The sequence below is a fragment of the Harmonia axyridis genome, chromosome 1, assembly GCF_914767665.1.
Source record: "Harmonia axyridis chromosome 1, icHarAxyr1.1, whole genome shotgun sequence".
NCBI lineage: Eukaryota > Metazoa > Arthropoda > Insecta > Coleoptera > Coccinellidae > Harmonia > Harmonia axyridis.
The window spans coordinates 5,342,077-5,364,296 of record NC_059501.1 but is presented as its reverse complement, the minus strand read 5'-3'; the positions used below and the strand labels follow the sequence as shown (position 1 = coordinate 5,364,296).

The window sequence follows — 22,220 nt, the reverse complement described above, 5'->3', positions numbered from 1 at the left end:
GCTTTGAAATTTTGTTGTAATGTCTGCTTACATTACAATTAATTTTGCATTATTAAATTGTTATGGTTACTCATAATTGAATAATAGTGAACCAGCATCTAATTGAGTTTATTGCCAAAATGTGTAAATTGTGCGGTCACTTTTAAACCTTATTGATTGAAACCCATATCAAAAACAACGATAACCCACTCGATATTATCTGAAAGAAAATACATTGTAAACAAACCATCTGTAGTGTTTAGAAATTTATTTCATCACTGATTTTTATATATTTTCCATATATATTTTTATTCACTTATAATAATATAATATTTGAGAATAATTAACTGGATGTAAGTTTTATACATTTTTGTTTACAACGGCATCACTAAAGCGATTGTTTTCACTGTTGGATGAGGTGGAGCCATATTCTCATCACTCCTCCCTATATTCATCGTCTGTAAAAAAAAAGGGAATAATTATAAAGGGGAAAAATCGAATTATCTGTATAAGTTATCAATTCCGTGATTTCAATGTCTTGTGATCAGTGTATTTCGTGTTTATCAATTGGCACGTGATATTTACACTGAAACCTCTAATTTACCTGTCAGATTACTTTCAAATGCGGTCAATTCAACTTACTTGAATGAACCTTGAAAAAAATTAAATTATTTATCAATCCGTAATTTGGAATATTCCAATATACATACACATATATATGTATGCTTGTTACAAATGAATCAAAGAAATAGTGCTTATACTACAATTTTTTATATTCAATGAATTGATGAGGATGAACTAACTCTAAAAAATTTCACTGAAAAATCGTAAAATGAAATAAGATCAATCTGAAAATTGTCTGTCAAAAGGTTCGGCACTATACTCCCTCGTTCTTCAATTTAGCTCTAAAATTTTGAATTCCAAGTTGTTAAAATTCTCAACTCCATCAAAAACGGACCGGTAAAACGAGAATTATTAAGAGGGAACACCACCACGTGGTTGCTTTTCATTTTTTGCAGAAAAATTGATATGTACTTTTCACAAAGCACTCGTATATTTTTAAAATATATGTGAAAACATCCTAACAAAAATCATCACAAAAAAGGTAAATTTATAATTTCTTGAAAGTCGTCGTACAGTGCTGCCCTCTATTTATTTGCTTCGAAAAAAGAAAGAAGATCAAGTAAATCTACAACTTCGTATATTGTACAAAGTTTGGTAATCCCAGGAGCAACAGAGGGGAAATGAATGGTTACCAAAGTTTGACTGATACGCGAAAAACCACGTGGTGGTAATACCTACACTAAATTCCATCAAAATCTAATAAGAATTGTAAAAGTGAAGACATGTTTCTTTTTTTTTGTATATTTTATTTTTCCCGAAGAATTCGTTCCGATTATATTCTTTCATTTTTGGGTGTATGCGAACAAACAGAGACTAAACTACTGTTCTTCAGAATTATTTGAAATGTTTGTTGCAATAGAAATGTTGAAATCGGAGCCCAAAAATATTTTATATCCTGAAAGTTTCTGAAAAGAACAAGGAATTTCAAATCCTATTATTCCTGAACTACGCACAGGACTGGAATAATCTATTTTATTTTTGAATAATTCATAATTTTTTTCATTTCGTATATTCATTATCCCAAAATTCCTTCAGATAGTATTTTTTCATTTTTATCTTTTTTTATACAGCATTGATCCTCAACGACCAAACAGATTTCTGCATCAAATTAATTAATTACACCTGTTCCCCATTTACAGAGAAAACTATTCGTCAATTTAATTGATTAGATTCCAAGAGCTTTGAAAGGAATTCCTCATTCCAAATCGTGAAAAATTTCACTGGAGGTTAGAATTTCCATTATTTCAAAGTTTCTGAAAATTTATTAATGGAAATAATGAACAGAGTCCATCAAAGCAATTAAGGAAGTTCATTTCGGGATTTATAGCCTTCAAAAACAAGTTGAATGCGAGGACCATTGTTCAATTCTTTCATAGTTTTTTTCGAGAAAGAACTACACTTTTTTCTTGGAAATATTTTTTTTTTCGGAAATATAACAAACTACTTTTTACAAATATTGAGCATATCACGCTTATAACTTTGTCTTAACTGAAGCCCCAAAATCAGAGTGACAGGATATGGATTGGCTTGAAAAAAAAATTCTTCATCTCGGATTCAAATGAGGTAAAAAACATGACTTTTCAATTTTTATTGTTCATACAAAACAGAAGTCGCCTCCTGCCCATTCATGCACTCAATGACACATATAACTTACACTACTATCATTTTAATTACAATAACTATTTAAATAAAATCGTAACTACAATACAAAGGGAAAATGGAGAATTGCGTTCAAGTAATCTTTATAAATAGTTCTGAAATATTTATGTAATATCAAAAAATAAAATTGTACATTTATTAAACAGTAGAAAAATCAAATTTCCTCCTCGATACTTGAAATGTTTGCCAAACATCACGTCCCGTCTCAATTTCCGGAAAAAGAAAACGAAAAAGAACCCAACTGGCAAACACGCACACTTGAAACCAACTGTCTCAGTACATGGAAAACTATCGAACAGATCACAAGTTCATCTACCGATCTTAGTAAGGTTGATGCCTCTGGTTTCTACCACCGCCACCGCCGCCTCCTCTCTGTTTACCGCCCTGATAGCCACCAGAACCACCTGAAAACGAGGAGCAAGTATAAAAATTTAATTTTGTATGCAATCTTACTCACTAATCAACCCAAATTCAAAACAATCTATTCGCTCGCCACCTGCGTTGTTTTGATACACACTTCTTCAAGTTTTTAGTAGCTATTTGCTATATCCTATAAATGCTGCAACCAACTTAAAGATCGAAATAACATTGTCCATTTCTATCTTCAGAGGGAGTATAGGTGATTTTTTTCACACTAACGCAGGCTGCGAAAAGTTGCATTAACGATTAGCGCACATTGCAGAAGGAACATACTCTCAGTTATTCCAGTTCTCTGTGGACTCCGAACTTATTACTTGAAAAGCTGAAATAACCATACTCTCGCCCACTGGATTAATTAATCAGCGCTTGACGCACGTTTCCACGACTAAGTTGTTAACAGAAACTAAAGGTAATAAACTAAATTACAAAAACATGCAAAATAGTAATAGCAGTAATTCTAATCTACCGGACTATTGCCTACAGCTTTCACCTGCCCTCACTGTGTTCTATTGAGCAAAGCACCCCTTGAATCTATACAATTGAGTAAAAGGCGAGTGGTAAAAACAAAATTTGGGTAATAAATTTTCTAGGAAAACTATTTTGAATGCAATAAAAAGTTCTGAATTTGCTAAATAACGACTGAAACCCTTTATTAACTTCGTTGGAGGTATGGAAGATGGACAAAGCACCAAAACTACTATGCATGTTACTGTAATCAAGTACTGTAATCAAGTTAATAGCCGATGATGTTGAAACGTGCGCAAATAAAAAAAACGCGCGGACAAGAGTGGGGTTACGTCCAACTTCCGTATAATTCAGGAGAAACGACGTTCCTTAAAGTAAAATAAATCTCAAGAACATTTAAACCGAACATTCAACGATCAACTTCAATCTGCAATGTTCGACAACAATGGAAGAAGAGACAAAACAATATCCACATCAGGCAATACCTTTTCCGCGCCCGCCTCTTCCACCGCCTCCACCATATCCTCCCTCATAGTTATTACCATATCCATAGTCTCCTTAATCGGCGTTAAACAAACATATCATCAGATATTTTTTGCTTGCCAATGAAAAGCACAAATGCAAGTCAAGCTGAACGTTGCAGCACAATCAAATTTTTTTAAAAATAAAATAATCAACATCCAAGTTGAAAGAACAGATCAAACAAAACAAAAAATAAAACATTGCATCGGTCACAGAGTGATGAATGGAACATTTCGGGGGGTAGATTGGGTCGGTCAAAAATACGAAACGTTTTTGTGTTTTCATCAAACAAATGCTTTATTCCAAAAAGCCATGTCCCGGAAACATGTCCAAAGGGTAAAATTATGCACTTTTAAAGATACTAAAGAACGTGAAGAACAAAAAAAAAATTTCGACTATCGGTATATATATTTTTTAAGTTACTATATATTTGTGTTGGATCTGTGAATATCACAGGTACATTACCGTAACAATATAACAGATACATCTAAAGACTATCAGCTTGCTGGCGTCCAGAGGACAAGGCACCATTTTAGGATTTGAAGATGCCTCAAAGCAACTTCCGATCGAAGTTCCGGAAAAAATGAAATTGAATTTTTGAGAATACCGATCAAAGATGAATAGAAAAAAAAAACGAGAAATAGATGAATAGAAAAAAAAGAAGGATGAAACCCGAGAAAGTTGGTTTGACGCATCCTCAAGAGAAATAATATACACACTCTGTTCAGATGTTCAACACTCGTATATGTATCTATTATGTACATTCAAACTTATATTATTCCTAATGCCTGTATTTACCGTAGTTGCCGTAGCTAGAGTAGTCATATCCACCATAGCCTCCGTAACCACCACCGTAGTAGTCGTAACCACCATAGCCGTCATAACCACCACTGTAGCCCTGGTTATAACCACTGTATGGGCCGTAACTTTGATTCCAGCTTTGGTTGCTGTAGTTTCCACGACCTCTTCCCCTACCTCCAGCTCCACCACGGGTCATCATTCTACCGCCACCTCGTACATTTCCCATGCCGTCGAGCTTGGGCGTCGCTTTCTTTACATCGACCTAGGATGGAGGAGAAAAAAAAATGGTTAAACAGGTGATAGAGTACAGTTGCCAAAAGAATGTATTTTGAATGATGAATCAGTGTGGTAAGTGTCCTCAAAGATAATCAGTAGCAGAACTGACATAGTCAGGCATCATGTAGATCAATTGCGAATATACAGAGCGAGTGCAGCATAAATTGTCAAAATTAATCTAAAGAAATAAATTTGTTTTAAGCTAAACACTAAGACTAATAGTGTCGACCCCAGTTCAAATAATAATAATAAAGACTAATAGTGTGAAGGAAATAAATTTTTGTAACAGCAGCATTATAACAAGCATTTTCTTTTAAAACAATTCCGTTCCTATTTCGAAACCAAGAACAGCAACCTTAATCCGGCGACAAAAGATATTTGAAATAAGCATTGTAAGAGTGCAAATTTAAGACCGAATAAATATTCCAGATAAAAATCAAACTTACTTCTTTATCCTTGATCGTCTGTTTTGGCGTCTTCAAGAGTTCATTAACAACTTGTTCCGAGTCGAAAGTGATGAAGCAGAATCCTTTCCTTTGATTCTTCTGCTTGTCAAAAGGCATTTCAACCTCAACGATCTAGAAAAAATGAATCATTGCAATCGCGAACTTCATATCATCTTGAAATTATTACCGTTCCATATTGAGCAAAGTAATTCTTGATATCATCATCGCTAAGTTCAGAAGTTAAACCTCCTACGAAAATTTTGCCATGTCGTGCTTTTGCTTTTTTGGGATCTACTTTTTTGTTGTTGATGACATGGTCTCCTGCACTGGCTACTTTGTCAATGGAATCAGCTGTTTTATAAACAATAAAAGCAAAACCTCTGGATCTGCCAGTATTGGGATCAGTCTTAACGTTTATACTTTCAATTTCACCATATTGTCCAAAGTGCTCACGAAGTTCCTCTGAAAAGTTTTTAAAATTTAAATTCCATGACAAACATTTAGCCGAAATGAATTTAATTTGAGATTCTCATTACAGACCCGAATGTTAATTACAGTTAACGGTGGCAGGTTGAGAATAACCAAGTAAATTAAAATGATTAAGGAAAATACTCACTATCTGAGGTTTCCCAACTCAGACCACCAACAAATAGTTTCCTGTAAGAAGAGAATAACAACGTGAGAAATAATGTAATCCGAAATTTTACCTAGGCATCAAGAGCTTTTAGAATAAAGTAAAGCTTAATTGATGAATAAAAAATTAACATTGGTTACATCTACTTTAACATCATAATAATCAAAATAGAAAGAGAAAAATTGATAATCCAAGTTAAGTTAGGGATCTGCAAACTTTAAATTCTGAAAAAGTCTGTAATATAGAATCCAAGAGCAAAATATCAGACATTTGAAATTTAAGCTCAATGATCATGACGCTAACAACCCAAATTTGAATAATTGGATTAATTGTTTGGGGCAGACAGACAACTGTGCCCAAGGATAAATACCATGGGTCCTAGTGTACTCCAGTCCTCTCTCCATTCATCTTCCAGAAAGCGGACGAAGCCACCTGGAGAAAAGGAAGCATTTAAGTGTTATACTTCTCTCGGAAAACCTGCAATCCTACACCGGCCCGAAATCAAGAGCTAACTTTTTGCCTTCAACTAAGATGTGATGAAGTAAAATTGAAAACTATTGAAATTCACTGAAAAGAAGCTTTTCTCAACTATTCTCGCATTGAATTGAAAGGAGGCTGAAAAAAAATTTGTACAATCTATAGCTTGATCTACAGATATGAATTTGAATTACGCGCCAAACATCGTCAGCCGCCATTTTCTTCAGCTAGAGAGCAAGAGTGCTTGAACCTTGAAAACAGTTTAAAAAAATAGAAGAATACAAAAATCATGAATAATATGGACGTCAAAATTTTCCTCAAAGCTGAAACTAAATATTAGATACTTTGAACCAAAATTGACCAATGATAAATTACTGATGAACCTGGATTAAAAATCGTCCAACATCCGGCTTCTATTTACAATGAATAGATGTGATGAATTTGTGTTTTAAAACATCAGGGGCATTCTAAAGTCATTTCATCTCGGAGCTCATCTAAATTTCAGAAATATTTTCAAGAGTATAGGAAACAAAAACATACCTATCGTCATCACGACCGGGAGCATCGGCGCTACCGCTATCTGCCAATGGAGCGTCTCCAGAACCATTTTGACCATTTACTTGATCTTGTTGAAAATTATTTTGATCGGTAGTAATGTCTTGTGAGAAATCTTCTCCATTTTCCATGTTGCAGTCTTGATTTGTAGCCATATTCGTTAAAAACTAAAGGACTAAAACGACTTCGTCACTATGCAACTACGTCCGCCTAAGACGAGTACAGAAATGGAAGAGGCGTACTTATGGAAGAAAAGAACCGCTCTAGCGTTTACTACGCCATCTCTATCGATTACCTGCGTCATGTCCGGTTGCTAACCAATGAAATCGCAAGATTCAACGACGCCACCGGTTACTACTTTTCGATGCGTAGGAAATGCTATTGATAATAAAGAATTGAGTATTCTCAAAATACACAGAAAATCGCCCTTATAGACTTTTCTAAATAACTACAGGGGTCAACAACTCGATTTCCGGTTTTATATATTATTATTATTATTTTATATAAAATATAAAAGTAAATTTAATTTACTCAGTTAATCAAATGAACTCTTTCATTTATAATAATAAGATAATAAATTTTCAATAAAACATGTATTGAATTAAAATATTCGTTTAAATTATATTATGAATTATGATTTGCTTATTGTTTATTTGTAGTTATGACACTGCCTGAAAGTTTAAGATGATTTTTAAAATAATAATAATATTTAAAATGACAGAAAATAAATTGTTTTTCATTCATGTACAAAATCGTGATCCCTTATGAAACAAACAGGAGCAAAAATACTGTAACTAGTTTGTCTTTATTTATTTTATAACCTACCTAGTTGTTATAAACTTATAATAGATGTGTTTGAATTAATATTTTTCGAAAAATTTGAAACGGTTTTATGACTTATTTGAGAATTTTTGTTGCTCTACCACCTATATGATTCATATTATTTTATTTTTAAATTGGTTTTTCAAACATGTTTTTATACCTATTATGCCATTTAAAAGTTTATTCTTTCAGTCTTAGATCCTCTCCAACAGTTTAGCTCAATCTTTATTGTTTATTTGTCATGTGTCCAACTATATTTTTATTATAGCTACAAACTGTAACTAAGTATACAAGGTTTCTATATTTTCCTATACTTTTTATTTATATATTCAATAAAATTGTTGTAATTTCAATTGTTAAAGGTTTACTGAATGGAACCTATATCAAGAAGTATTACATGATTATCCAGAGCCTAGGTACCTAATTATAACAGGGAAATAATAAAAAGGTGATAAAATTATGGAATTCTGGAATAGCCATTTATTTCAATTATATGTATATAATCAATTATAACCGAATTATCTCATCAATATTAGAAGTACATACTTTGTATTGTTGTTCGAAGTTTTTATGTTCTATATTTTTTGTGTTTCAATTGAATTTCAATCTCTATTTTTATCCTAAATCAACTTGAATATTTTCTGAGTTATAGAAGGGAAAATGTCTTCGATTGAATCTAATTTAAAAATGTTTTTTTAAATTATAAAATCCTTTGTAACATTCAATTTAAATCCAAATAAAATTTCAAGAACTTGATTCTAATAAGAATTCAAGAAATTTAATTCAATATATTGCTCGTATTCTCTATATTGTCAACGGTAGGGTAGATTTCAATTTACGACTCTTCACCCTGGGGTCCATTTTATTTTAGGAGCAATTCTACCTGCAGTTGAGGACCTTTTGACTTAGGGACAATTTTATGAAGGAAATGAAGGATATATACCTACTTCATGGAATATTTCCAAGAATGCCAACAGGCTAAATTTTTCAAATGAAAATCTCCCAATACAATTAAAACAGAATACTGATGAATTTATAGTTTCCTAATAAACTAATTCATACTGCCTATAAATTCCTTTCTTTTTTTGTGATGTCGGCTTGCAAGGGTGAATTCCAATCAGAATTGCTGTTCAGCACCACCCAAAAAGTGCACAGTCATAATTAAAAATTATTTTTGGGAGATTTATCCAGGACTCCCAATTTATCTTTGTTTTTCCGTTGCGATACATAAGCTGGAAAAAAACTGAAATAGTTCCCTTGACAATTGCATATACTAGTACAGAATACTGCAACTTAATGTGATCTCAAATTAATAGTTCGAACGCAAAGCAAGAGAGGTCGCATCATATGAGCAATGCACCTATTAAGTCCAGGTGACTCGATTTCTTCGAATAAAAAGAAGTATTGAAGGTGTAGTGAGTGACTCAAAACTTTCTCTGGAATCGCTTTATTCATTGTATACGATTTATGGATAAACGCACATGTTGTCGTGAGTTCATCTTCAGTGATTTCTGTGTCACTGAAGTAAAGTGTAAATAAATCAATTTGAACGTTATCGACTGTGATGTTTGCACTGTTGTCTTATCAATAATTCATTAGCCTTTTTAAATCTTGACTCAATCTATAGGTAGTTGCAAAATGGTGTCCGAAATGAAAGTTTATGCAGGTGAGGCTAAAATAGAGAAATAGTTCTGTAATTTTTGATTTCTTCCTTGTATTCACCTCTTTTGAGCTTTTGTTGATACTGATGCTTAAGTTACATTGACTTAAGTCATTTGAACACCTGCGCATAAGCAATGTTTTGTTTAACCGAAATAAAGTAAAAAACAAAATTTTAATTAATCATTGTTTTATTTTATATTTAATTTTAGGTTATATCTGTGCATTGAATCGATCTATTCATCTCCAATTTTTGCAAACAATAATAATTCGACCTATTCTTCAATAACTGTTGATAAATTCATATCACTCTATTTTCCTTTTGAACTTTTACTTGTTGCTGTTTTCTTGACCTAAATAATTTGAATCACTATCATATTAAGTTAATGTACTCACTATTTATTTTACCCAATCGCATTCGATGATGTCATTGATAAATTTAAACATATTGTTGTATTACATACGGGACACGCCTTGCTTTTCATAATTAATTAACAACGAATCAACAATTGTTTGATTATTATTAAATAAATTGAACACCATGAAAATATTAAAACGAAAATTAATCTTTGGTATACCTATTGATTTAAAAAAAAATGTATTATATAAAGCAAATAATTTATCAAATTAAATTAGTTTCTGTTAATAATTTTTTTACTCTTTATTCTAGGCATGAAGCCAACTGTCTTCTCCTTTGTTGTGATTACTTCTATCATTTTGGTGCTAGTTATAATTGGAATCATCGTTAATATATTTGCGTCAATGCAAACAGCCAGATTAGTGCTAGTAATACTTATCTTTCTGGTTTTGATTATTGGTTTGAGCAGTTTCGCAGCATTCGAGCTCTATCGTAGAAGGCATATAGAAACAGTTGAAAAGAATGGAAAACTGGCAACTTCAGAACAGCCAATCCTCCCAAGGCAACCTACCGAAAATGGAGATGGTACTTACAGCAGTCGTAACACTTTACAGGTGTAAATAAGGAGTACTTTCAATGTATTTTGTGATAAAGATCCTAGGGATCTTGAATGTGCTGTGACTTGAAATGCAAAAATTTGTAAATATGTACAAATGTTTATTTTTAAACTATGTGACGGAAAGTCAAAAATCACTCTTACATTCCGCAGAAAAACTCCAATACCTTCTTATGTGATGGATATAAATCTGTGAAGTATAAAATTGCTTCGCTTTTTATAGAAAAATTATATTTTCCATTGCAATTTTTATGCATGTGTAAAATTCGACATCAGTATTTTGATTATTTTATTTGTCCTAATTTTGTTAACACGCCGCCAAGCGTTTGACTAAATGTTATTGTAGCAGCTAATTATGTATTTATTGCAGCTAATCATCTATGTTTTTATTAAATTTGAGTTGATCATTCATATGACAAACAATTTGTAAATTTGTACTCACTAAGAAAGACAATTGTGAATATATAGAAATAATAAATTTAATTTAAGTGGAATTATTTATGATTTCTGTATTATATCAAAATTTACAATTTTTCGATTACTGCGAAGCATCTCTTCCATCTTATAGAACAAATTCATCCTACCATTCTTTATTTTTGCAATACTGTCACAGTTATTTGTTTTAGTGAAACTCATAATTTCAAGTTACAAGGTTTTTTAATTGTGTATCCAAATTTTCTACAAACCATTTTAATCGATTTTGTGTTTTCAGATCTATTTATTGAATTATATACATATAGTTTTCCAATATGAATGATACAATTTAAAACGGCAACTATGTGTATTTCTTTTTGACATATCTTATATCATAGGTGTTCACTAGGTTGTCATTTAATCATGGAAATATATACGCTTCAACAATGTTTAGGAATGGTAGAATCGACTCACTATTCTTCAAATTTGAAAATGGTACCAAGTACAGCTCAGTACTGGTACTGATACTTTTAATTGTGTAGAGAAAATTCACTTTGCTATAATAAGAAGAACAGTGTGAGTCGATTAACTGAATTATTTCATCCATGAATTCTTAAATTCCTCTCAGCATTTACATTGAGCACTTCTATGGATAAATGGCATAACCTATTGAACACAAAGGACATAAGAATTGTGAAAAAATAATACACAGTGTTGCAATTATTTTTTCTATTGGAAATCTCTATACTACCTATACACATTGTTGAAAGAGTTAACATTGAAGCAATGGTATATATGTAGTCTGTAGGCTCTTATTTAGCTCTTGCAAAGCTCACATTGAAATTTTTGTTCAAAAAAACTTTTCAAAAAAAAAAAAATCTTTTACAATTTGAATTGAGGTAAAAAATATTTAATACAATATTAGTGTACCAATACACAATTTGAATTTGAAAATTAATGAATTGTTTTATCTGCCTTTTGACTCTAGGGGGATCAAGGCGGTGTAGAAACCATTTTTTGTCATAGATCCAAAGTTCACTTATAGTTAATGAGGAAAAATTCAAATTTCTCATTCAATTCTTAGGTTTTCAACTTTTCCAAAAATAAATTGTGCACATTCCAACTAATATCTTTGAAAAAAATTTCTAGAATATTTTTTATTCATTACAAAAGTCCTTTTTTGATACTAACTGCCATCTTAATATGTATTTTACTCAGAGATTTTACCTTTTATTTTGTATCTAATTCTTTTGAATATATAGTTTTTATGAAGTGCTTTAGATTTTTTTCTTAGCGAGTTCCCTAAAAGATTTCTTAACAATATTTCCATTTGGTCAAGATTCATAGAAAATGACAACTTAAAATTCTGTGTAATTTTTATTTCTGTAGCTATATGAAAAAATTTGCCAAATTGAGTAAACGTCATAGTTATTGCAAAGTAGATCGTAAGCTTTTCCAATCTTCATAAATTATCGTAACTATTGAGAGGAAAATCGGAAAACTTGATTAGAAAAAATGCATTACAAGGTAAAATACGGATGCAGATTTAAAAAAATCATTACAACCCTCATTTTTAGCAAACGAAGCTTAGCGATGTCTGGAGAACGTGCAATAAAATACGCGCAGCAATTTTTAGGATAGGTCTGAATCTTTGGGACTATTTCTTGCCCTTGGATCCCAACAAAAACAGGCTTATATCAGGTAAGAAATATGTTTAACCGAAGGGACTGCGAATTTAGTCCAAATGTTTTTCTGAAGGCATATAACAATAAATCATTTGGTGGTAAAGAAGTACCTACCGTAAATAAACCCTTGTTCAGGTTAGAAAACGTTGAGAATTCCACAAGGTATATTATTTTTTGAATTTAGTCTTTAGAAATGTACCCTCATTTCTAGTCACGCCTATGTATTCGACAATATTTTTTACATACATCATATGCAGTCTAGACGTATTGGGCAGTGTAAGACGGTGGTAACCATTTTTGCCTTTACAGGGTGTTACGAAAGTTTTAAGGCCGTTAATCTTTGTCGCAAATCAAAGAGGGTCTTTCTTGTAAATGAAAGCTCTTAGGCCCTTCCTTTCAAAGTTCTTTAAAACAATCGTTCTATTATTTCGTCGCAATCTCTGTAATTTTTGAATTTTAAGCCGGAAATGGTCTCAAACGATAATGTTCGACTCACTGTTGACACTGTTCTCAAATTAGATTATGCTGTTCGTACCTAAATACACGATAACTTTTGAACTGAAGGACTCAGAAACTATCAGGGTAGGTTCATTATTTCAAATACCGCTGATAAGTTCATTGATAGAAAAAATCTGACTAGTGGTTTCGTAAATAACGCCGTTCAAAAGTTTGTAGTCCTGTTAATTTCCAAATTGTAGATTCGATCCAGATGAAAATTTGCATTTTTGGATGTAGAATGACAATTTAAAGCCTGGCGATAAATTCCATTTTGATCGCTTTACCATTGAAGTATAGGAAATTCGAGAAGAATATCAAAATAAAATTATCCAATATTTCCGTGATCACGAAACCAGAGGGAATTTATATAAAACTATCTGCCCACTACGACTTCGCACATTCTGTTAGGCAACCCAGAATACATACTTCGAAGTGTCGAATTATACTCTATGATTGTTCGCTCGGTCAGAGAAAAAAGAAAAGTGTTTTTTTTTTCTTTTCTGAAAGATTTTTTTGTAAATATTTTGTAGTATAAACCTTCTCATGACAGTAATGAACATAACAAAGAATGAATTATCTAATCGGGTGCAGTCGTTTGAACGTGATGCCCTTACATAATATCCATAGATCTTCGGAAGAATCGTGGAACGAAATTTTGAAAAATGAATTCCTCAAAAAGTTGGAAATACATAATCTCGAAAAGGATAAGATAACATATAGTGCTAGAATGATATTGAATAAAATATATTATTTTTGTGCATAGATACTAGAAAATGATAATACATAATGTATAATTTACAGTATCAAAGTAGGTTATTACTCTTCATGATTCGAATATATTTTATATTTAAAGTTTGTTATAGGTTTAACTCAATGTAAACCTTTTGAATGTCACACGAAGGACTTTTATTTGCACATTGATCAAACTCTCAAGTTAATAAAATTCCGTAGCTTTAGAGATAAGATTAAGTATCATATCAGACATAGCACAACAATTTTTTATATAAGCACTTGTTGAATTATTCAATCGATTGATTTGACTGAAATAATTGAAACTGAAATTGTTTCTCCTATAGTGTTGGCAAGTCGGTATTTTGGGAGGATCTAGTTTCTAGTCTCTAGGCAAAAAGAATGCCGATAGTCCAATTAGGAAGAGAGGAGAAGAGTACAAATATCTCTTTTTGCAAATCAGAATTTAGATAAAGTAGACCGACTAATTTAGAACACTCCTACGAGTACTCCCTTCCCTCAAAGTGATCTTTATTTAACAAATAGGATTTCATATCTCTTCCTCGCATAGGAAAACTACAATATCAAGAGGTATCCTCGCCATTACCTACTGTATAAACAACTGAAGGTTTACTTACCTATGATTCGTGCTTCGGCAAAAAACGACAAAAGATTTAACAAACATAAAAATTTATTAAACAAAACATCAACTATAAATAGGAAAAATCGATCAAAAAAAACGATCGCACCTCAGTTGGACTTGCCGGCGGCCTTCTTCAGCGCCCTCTTCCTGACGCCCTGCATCTCACTGAGCACCACCCACCTGGACAGCTTCTTCGAGCACCAGTCCAACCCGTTGACGACGGCGTTCAACAGGTTATGCGGCAGGTAGCCCGTGGTCACGTCGCTCAAGCCCACGGTGGCGAGGGCGCTGTCCACGAACCTCTTAGGAGAGGGCGCCATCCACGTCGACTTCTTGATCTTGCTCAATTTGGTGGCTACATAGCCTGGACACACGCACTGGACCACCAAGCCGTCGTCACGGTACTCGCTGGCGAGGTCTGAGGTGAACTTGGTCACTGCTGCCTTGGTGGAGGAGTACACCGCTAACAGAGGGCTGGGTACCAAGGCGGCTGTGGAAGCCAGGTTGATCACAACTCCCTTCTTCCTTTTTACCATACCAGGCATTACGATCTTGCACATCTTCATCACCGAGAGCACGTTGCAGTTGATGAGGTTGGATACGAAGTTGGCGTGGTCGGGGATTTGGAGGTAGTACTCAGGGTGGTCGTAGCTCATACCCACGTTGTTGACCAACACCCCGACCTCCAGGTCCTCCAGCTGCTTGGCCAGGCCGTCGTAGATGTCGGGTTTGGTGAAGTCGGCGGCTATCGTCTTGGTCTCTACGTTGTGTTTGGACTTGATCTCGTCGGCGACGGCGTCCAGCTTGCTCTGGGTCCTGCTGACGAGCGCCACGTTGAACCCGCGAGCTGCCAAGGCTTCAGCGTAGGCTTTGCCGATACCGTCGGTGCTTCCGGTTACCACAGCCCATCTACCTAGGGACTTCCAGTCGATCTTCTCCAGGTTCAATGCTGGGGCTATCAGGGTGTCGTAGAAGAGGTCGAAGGCGGCGCGGAACAGCCTTAAGGCCACTATGGCGGTACAAACGGCGCCTATGGCGCACATACACGACTCCATTTCGGCTGTGCTATGAGTGCGTTGGCTCACTTTTCGGTAGTGGCGCCTGGAGCTCAAATGTATGGTTTATGTATGTGTTATCAGCGATGAACTTCACTCCGTCAGCTATTATCAGTGGAGTGATATGAGCAGCGGTTTCGGATCGTCATCGTTACGCTTTTTATTAATGTGAGAATTTCGAATTGTTTCGTACCACAGGTGTTTGTTTTTTCGGAGAGATAAGAAGGTTGATTTTCTTGTCGGATGAGTATGTGGGAATGGTTCCCATTACCAAAGATCGAGGTGATGGGATGGAGCGTTTTGCGTTATGGTATACTGAGCGATATCGAATAGGATGTTAATGAAGCGCGGTATATCAGTGGAATATCACGTGTAATCGCGTTTCCGGATTATGTGACTCGATGATAAGGAGTCTTCGATGAGCTATTTCGATCGGAATGATTTTTAAAGACTAGAGTCGCTAGAATTGTTTGCAAAGGCGTAGGATTTTTTTTTTTTTTGGGTAATCGAAAAGAAAAATTCTTCAGGTTCACATCAATTATTTTATCGAAATAAGTACTGATAAAACGTCTATACACCACAACCTTTCTATCACAGTAATAGGAGAATTGAACTTGATATGTCCCTATGGATGTAAAGGGTGTTTTTTTTAGAGCTATAGAACTTTAAATTGCAATAAAACAACGATGGATTATCCGATTGACATGAATTTTATTTATCCGCAAGATAATCTTCTGGCATTACATTTTAAATATGATTTCTGGCATATGACCGCCACGGCTGGCTCGGATGTAGTCCAATCTGGACGTCCAATTTTCGATGACTTTTTCCAACATTTGTGGCCGTATATCGGCAATAACACGGCGAATGTTGTCTTCCAAAGTCTAGTTGGAACCACAGCTCCTGGACATCATGGTTGTTCAATTCAGGAATGAAAAAGTTAGTAATCATGGCTCTATACCAATCACCATTGACTGTAATGTTCTGGCCATCATCGTTTTTGAAGAAGTACGGACCAACGATTCCACCAACCAGCCCATAAAGCGCACCAAATAGTCAGTTTTTCTGGATGTAACGGTGTTTCGACATACACTTCAGGATTAGCTTCACTCCAAATGCGGCAGTTTTGTTTGTTGACGTAGCCATTCAACCAGAAGTGCGTTTCATCGCTAAACAAAATAAAATGGACGTAGTGCGCGATACGTATTCCGCACAGAAATATTTTTTTCGAAATAAAATTACACTATTTGCAAGCTTTGTTCAGGCGTGAGTCTATTCGTGATGAATTGCCAAACCAAACTGAGAATAAATCACTTGACAGCTTATAAATCGGTCGCCATCCTGAAGAGTAATGCCAACTTAAAGTTATATACCTCGAAAAAAAACACCCTATATAATAACTTAATAAGGTCAAACCTGCCAATCTTCCCTGAACAATTGTTGGACTGATCTAAGTTTTCAACCTCTGCAATGTTGAAAAACTCATCGCAGAGTGATAAGTCTAGATATACCGGTGAGGAATGCAAAAATCACAGATGGCAAAACAAGGGGTGATAAAGCGGATAGATAAAGGAAAATAATAAATCTTGGACGTAGACGTTCTGATAGTGCAATAAAAGTACTCATTTTGAAAGCGATAATGGACTCATAAAAAAGTAAAATGATTACTGGTTCATTTTTATGCAAAAATGTTCGTTCTTCGTCTTGCCGAGAATTCTGAAATTTTATATTTTGGAAGTATTAGGGTAATTATCCCTAGTACCCTCCCATAACTACGCCCTTGATTGGTTGCTTCGTACTCGGCATTATGAAGTTATCGGAATTTTTTTCTTTTATTCCTTCTTCTTGCTATAATTTCGGACCGATGTGCGTAATTTTCAAATTTTGAGTCTGGAATGGTGTCAAATGATAAGGATCGTCTAAGCCAAACTGCCGCCCTAGGCAGAGACCAAATGTGCCGCCTGGCTGGAGCCAAATTGTCAAATTACTTTGTTGACATTTGTTATGTGAAACTATCACTTGAGTTTTTTAAATTTCTACAGACTGCCAGTTGTACGCTTTGTAGAGTGTTGGTATCAGCATGATTATGTAATTAATAGGACGTTACTTATCAAACAGGACTAAGGGTTTTACAAAAATTAAGTGATAGTTTCACATAACAACTGAACGAAGTAATAACTCATTTGACAATTCTAGCGCCAGTTTAATACTAAAACGAAAAATAAAAAGGAAGTTCAAATTTACGTAACTGAACTCGATATTTTTATAGGGTGTGATTCGTTGTTGAATTCGTAATTTTTTCTTTATCATCCCATAAAGAGAACCAATATGACGCCCATAAGAAAAATTAAATTTACTATCGCGTCTCTGCAACAATGGAAAATAGAAAAAAAATGTGACGACACCATTTTAATATCTACGTTTGGAGATATTTCAGATCTGTTCACACTCATCTTTAAATAACGCAACTTTTTTGTAATTTGAGCCACCCTGTATTTCTTACGGTTTTCGATATCCCTGTAGTGCCGCTCTAAATAGTTTTAAGTTCTAACCCTGTATATATATAACTCGAGAACGAATCAAGTTCTATCATCTATTTATCTAACTATGATCTGCTTTCTGATATCTTCCTATTTCGATAAAAGAGATCGGGGATTTTTTCTCCAAGTCTTAAGTGCTCGAGAAGTTCTCAGTGAGCATCGAATTTGGGACACTTAATATTCATGCAAATTTTCAGAAGAAGTCCTCACTATAGAATTTAATTTCAAATGAATGAGCGCTCGAAAGCCCTTGTTCAGAGCTTTCTATAAATTTTCAATTCAATGAATGACTTATGGCATTTAAAAATACAATAGTTACCTACCTACATTAGTAAAGCTAATTCAGCCAATTCGATGATATTGAAAATTTGCACTAGTGCAATTATGTCTATAATTTCCTAGAATATTATTGCTTTGGCATTCCACGAAAATATTCAAATTGTTTGAGATGCAGGTTGTTATAAACTAAAGAATGTGCTGAAATAAATTTTACTTCTGCAAGCTTGTTCCGAGAATTTGTATCAAGAATTGCGTCAAACGAATAGATCGGACTAATTGAGGAAGAATTTGCTTAATTGGGTTATTTCCGGTCGTGTGACATTGAGCAACTTTCGAAAGATAACGTCTAGAATTCTGAAATTCTTCTTGAATGAAACAGGAAAGCAGGGCCGGCGTTAAGGGTGAAACCGTTTCAGGCGCCTCTCTTTGAGAGGCGGCAATTCGGACCAGTTTGCTGGCCGCCTTTTCACATTTCATGCTTGATTCTTAAAAACAACATAAGCTTGTTCCGCTCCGCTGCATTTGTCAGCATTCCCTGAAATAGAAATCTCCAAACCGCCTTTACTAAGCCACCTGTATAATGAATAACACATAGCAGCCCAACCAATATAAACAGAATTCCATATTATCCTCATTGAAATAGGGACAAAATCATTAGGTATTTTACAAAGACAAAAAACAACACTAACTTCGCTTTCGAAATATTTAGAAGTTGATGTTCACACATTCAATATGAGGAAAATTTCTACGATTTTGCATTCGAAACTAGTTATTGTTAAATGCCAAATACCTCAAAAACCTAGTGTAATATTATAAATTAAAACATTTCAATATTCTTAATTCACTAGAATTTAATCTTGAAATAGTTATTCTATAATCTATATTTACACAAAAAGATCTGCAATAGTAAAAATATTGGATTTTTCTTTTCCAATATTCTTCTTGAATTTTTTATGGTTCTGATGATGTGATCAGCTTGAAATTTTGGAACTTGACATCGTTATTTTATATGTAATTCCACTAGAGATAAAATTTTACCTGGATTATTCAACGAGAAAATTAGTCGAAAAGTAACAACAATAAGTAACAAAATTGGGTTTTGTAGTATTGAAATGAAATATGTTGATTTTTCAAATTAAATTTTAATTAATTAATTTGCTATAACTTGGAAGAGCTTTCTTATTCTAAACAGGAACACCGTAGCAATTTTGATCAAAATCGGATGAGAATTGTAGAAGTTGAAAGGATTGGCGGATACACAGACCGACAAAAGGGCAGACAGACACGTCTGCTATATATCACAAAATCATTCAATTCACAATCATTCATTGGCGCTGCTCTTCCAGACGAAAAATTGAATATTAACTTCATAAAACCCCAAAAATCCGAAAAAAATGAAATCTGGAAGTCTTGCTCGCCATTCAATAGCTCGCATGTATTACATCTAAGGTGTTACAAAGCACCATATGTAGTTTATTTTATTACAAACCGAGTATTATTTCTTATTTTAACAAATATCAGCAACAATTCTATTCAATTCAATTTTCTAATCAAGTCTAACAAATTTCTATCCTTCGAGAATCTCAGTTCATCTCGGTCTTGTACGGACAACTACGAGGTAAAATCGGCCTCTCAGAACAAGAGATAAGCGACCTCGCCGACTACTTCAGGGTCCAAGACGGCAGAGTATTCTACGCCCAACTATGCGAGGTCATCCACAACAGCGGTAAGTCTTCAAACTCTTCCTTCCAAGGACACCACTTTCACCAAGATCTTCCACGGTTTCAGTGCCGGACTTCATGAAGAACCAACCGTTGGTGTCCGGCATTGAATGGGAGGATCCGATGCAGGTGAACAGGCTCAGCATGAGCGAGGAGAGGAAGCTCAACTTGCTCCTGACCAAAATCGCCACCGTGGTCAACATGAGGAGACTCGTTATGAGGCCCTATTTCCAGGACTATGAGCTGGTGAGCACCTAGAAGTTAGAAGCAGACTTGGAGTAGATTCTCTCTGCTAGTATCTGTTGAAACTCCTCGGTTTCAGATAGCAAAAAACCACGGAGTGGTCACCATAGCGCACTTCGCAAGGATCCTAGACTTCCTCAAGATAATGGTCTCTCCCGTCGACTTCAACCTGTTGGTGAAGAAGTTCCTGAAAGACAGCTATACCGTCAACTACATAGCTTTCTTGGGCGAACTAGACAAGATCGTCCAGTACTTGAATCAGCACGGTGTCTTGGACCTTGGAGGGGTAAGAGAATACCTCCAATCAGTTCTTGAATCTACATTGTATCTGCTTTGAAGGACATGGTATCCCAGTTTCCTGGGAGGGTTATTGATGCCGAGCTCCCTAAGCTCCCGAGGCCTGAGATTGGTAAGATATTGGCCTCCTCTTTGTTTGGCAAGAAGAACGTGTTCCATCCTGCCCTGAAGGAGAAGTACCAGAATGAGGATTTGATTACGATTATGAGTCGCATACAGCAGCATGTCCTCAAGAACAGGTTGAGGGTCAACGAGTTCTTCAAGGTAATTCAAGGCTATACCCAAACATTTGTAGAACACTCACCATAGTGACCTTAATCTTGTTTTCTTGGTAGGATTTCGACCCACTAAGATGCGGGAAGATCACCACGTCCCAGTTCCATCGAGGCTTGGACTCTTTGGGCATAAGCGGTATACAGAGGATGTTCCTCTCCCTGCCGGAGATAGAGACCTTGATCACCCAGTACCGGGACCCAACGGACCCAATGAGGGTCTGCTGGCAGACCTTCGAGGACGACGTGGACCATGTATTCACCACCAAGGTGAGTAGTCTTGGTGCTTATTTCCATCGAGGCGGCTATGCGACTATACCTGAATTATTCTGCTATGTAGAACCTAGAGAAAACGCCAGAACTCGAGGTCAACCCTCCATCGCAAGAGGTTCAACTGTTGCAGCGCAAAGGCACCAAGGCCTGGCACCAGGTGAACACTTCGAGGAGAAACCTCTGCGAGGATGCTGTGGATAAGATCAAGAAGAGGGTATTGAAGAGAGGTCTTCTCCTGAAACCTTCCTTCAGGGATTACGACAAGTAAGATGTCTTCAATAATTTCCTTGTGTTATACCTTTGTAGTAGATAGCGTGGTGTCTTCAACTTTGAACGATGTGGGGCGCCTGAAATCAATAAAAAAACGCTCTCTGTTTCAGAACCAACAACGGTCATGTTACGATACCGAATGCTCGACAATGTTTGGTGTCTAATGGTATTCTGTTGTCAGACGAAGAGTTGTACGCGTTGGAGGAGAGGTACAACAGCGATATGGGCTTCAACTACTTCCACTTCTTGAAGGAGGTCGAACCGAAGAGGGAAGAAGTTCCGTTGGTAACTAATCGCCCTTTTGACTCATCTGCCTTTTTGGAACCATACACCTCTCTTACAGTACCAAGGTCTGTACGCCAAGACCAAGGCCGTCAACCAGCCGCCGCCCAAGAAGCCGCCCACCAGAGAAGAGAAGGACATAGTGCAGATCCTGGCTAAGATAAAGGCCAAGGTGGTCAGGGACAGGATCAGGGTGGTGGAGTTCCTCAAGGACTACGACAGGTGCAACGAGCAGGTGATAAAGAGAGAAGACTTCAAGAGGGGACTGTCTGACTGCAGGTTCGGCTTGACGGAGAACGAAATGCAGACCCTGATGGAAATGTGAGTTTTTAGTAGAGTGACAGATGACACGTCGATTGACATCTGTTATATGATGACGTTTTGCGTTTTCGACGCCTGAAAGTTGGCGTTTTGTTATACGAAAAGCATAATGATCTAGCTATTGTGAAGTTATGAAAAAAAGATTCCTGATAAAGCATTCAACAATCAAATCAGGATTCTCCACGCCTATGGCTGGCACACAAAATCGGCTAGCTCGATTGTGACTGGCGACACTAAACTTCAATCTCTCTTGTATTCGGGATCGAGCAAAAATGTTTACTTTCCGTTCCTTCTATCTATATTCTAAGATTATAACTTTTTCTGATGCCATTCAATTGATCTTTTCAAAAAGAACTTTTGTCTGACACATGAACAATAACAATTA

At 35.4% G+C, this 22,220-nt stretch overlaps 4 protein-coding genes across 6 annotated transcripts in view; 2 read left to right on the top strand and 2 right to left on the bottom strand.

Moving 5' to 3' along the window:
- Positions 1 to 267: 267 nt before the first annotated feature.
- LOC123676576 (RNA-binding protein squid) lies at positions 268 to 7,109 on the bottom strand. 3 transcript variants are annotated; one of them, XM_045612569.1, is made up of 7 exons: positions 6,844 to 7,109; positions 5,809 to 5,849; positions 5,380 to 5,654; positions 5,193 to 5,324; positions 4,468 to 4,732; positions 3,633 to 3,704; positions 2,177 to 2,666 (listed from the first exon to the last, which is right to left on the bottom strand). In XM_045612569.1, exons 1-7 carry the CDS (start codon positions 7,011 to 7,013, stop codon positions 2,584 to 2,586), a joined length of 1,038 nt encoding a protein of 345 aa, XP_045468525.1. In that variant the 5' UTR covers positions 7,014 to 7,109; the 3' UTR covers positions 2,177 to 2,583. The 3 variants fall into 3 exon arrangements, with proteins under 3 accessions (XP_045468542.1, XP_045468525.1, XP_045468534.1); XM_045612586.1 differs by lacking the exons at positions 2,177 to 2,666; positions 3,633 to 3,704 and adding an exon at positions 268 to 437 and having other exon boundaries at positions 6,844 to 7,108; XM_045612578.1 differs by lacking the exon at positions 3,633 to 3,704 and having other exon boundaries at positions 6,844 to 7,108.
- A 1,951-nt stretch (positions 7,110 to 9,060) lies between these two features.
- On the top strand, positions 9,061 to 10,807 carry LOC123671055. Its single transcript, XM_045604705.1, has 2 exons — positions 9,061 to 9,346; positions 10,010 to 10,807. Exons 1-2 carry the CDS (start codon positions 9,319 to 9,321, stop codon positions 10,315 to 10,317), a joined length of 336 nt encoding a protein of 111 aa, XP_045460661.1. The 5' UTR covers positions 9,061 to 9,318; the 3' UTR covers positions 10,318 to 10,807.
- Positions 10,808 to 12,096: 1,289 nt separating this feature from the next.
- LOC123671052 overlaps positions 12,097 to 22,220 on the top strand; it is a 55,961-nt gene continuing 45,837 nt past the window's right edge. Inside the window, exons 1-10 of the mRNA XM_045604700.1 lie at positions 12,097 to 12,254; positions 12,305 to 12,428; positions 19,736 to 19,882; positions 19,945 to 20,123; positions 20,200 to 20,406; positions 20,460 to 20,681; positions 20,753 to 20,959; positions 21,030 to 21,226; positions 21,343 to 21,517; positions 21,576 to 21,835. Coding sequence (XP_045460656.1) covers positions 12,243 to 12,254; positions 12,305 to 12,428; positions 19,736 to 19,882; positions 19,945 to 20,123; positions 20,200 to 20,406; positions 20,460 to 20,681; positions 20,753 to 20,959; positions 21,030 to 21,226; positions 21,343 to 21,517; positions 21,576 to 21,835 — 1,730 coding nt within the window. The 5' untranslated portion in view covers positions 12,097 to 12,242. The remainder of the gene's footprint in view (positions 12,255 to 12,304; positions 12,429 to 19,735; positions 19,883 to 19,944; positions 20,124 to 20,199; positions 20,407 to 20,459; positions 20,682 to 20,752; positions 20,960 to 21,029; positions 21,227 to 21,342; positions 21,518 to 21,575; positions 21,836 to 22,220) is intronic.
- LOC123671053 (very-long-chain 3-oxoacyl-CoA reductase-like) lies at positions 14,313 to 15,700 on the bottom strand. The gene has a single exon (XM_045604701.1). The coding sequence runs from the start codon at positions 15,335 to 15,337 to the stop codon at positions 14,390 to 14,392; it is 948 nt and encodes a 315-aa protein (XP_045460657.1). The 5' UTR covers positions 15,338 to 15,700; the 3' UTR covers positions 14,313 to 14,389.

Excerpts from the sequence above, each read along its gene's own strand:
- LOC123671055 (XM_045604705.1), top strand. The coding sequence starts at position 9,319 with ATGGTGTCCGAAATGAAAGTTTATGCAG. Across the intron at positions 9,347-10,009 it reads CGAAATGAAAGTTTATGCAG|GCATGAAGCCAACTGTCTTC; the intron begins GTGAGGCTAAAA and ends TCTTTATTCTAG.
- LOC123671053 (XM_045604701.1), bottom strand. The coding sequence starts at position 15,337 with ATGGAGTCGTGTATGTGCGCCATAGGCGCCGTTTGTACCGCCATAGTG.
- LOC123676576 (XM_045612569.1), bottom strand. The coding sequence starts at position 7,013 with ATGGCTACAAATCAAGACTGCAACATGGAAAATGGAGAAGATTTCTCA. Across the intron at positions 5,325-5,379 it reads ACTTTGCTCAATATGGAACG|ATCGTTGAGGTTGAAATGCC; the intron begins GTAATAATTTCA and ends CATTTTTTCTAG. Across the intron at positions 4,733-5,192 it reads AGACGATCAAGGATAAAGAA|GTCGATGTAAAGAAAGCGAC; the intron begins GTAAGTTTGATT and ends CCTCCATCCTAG.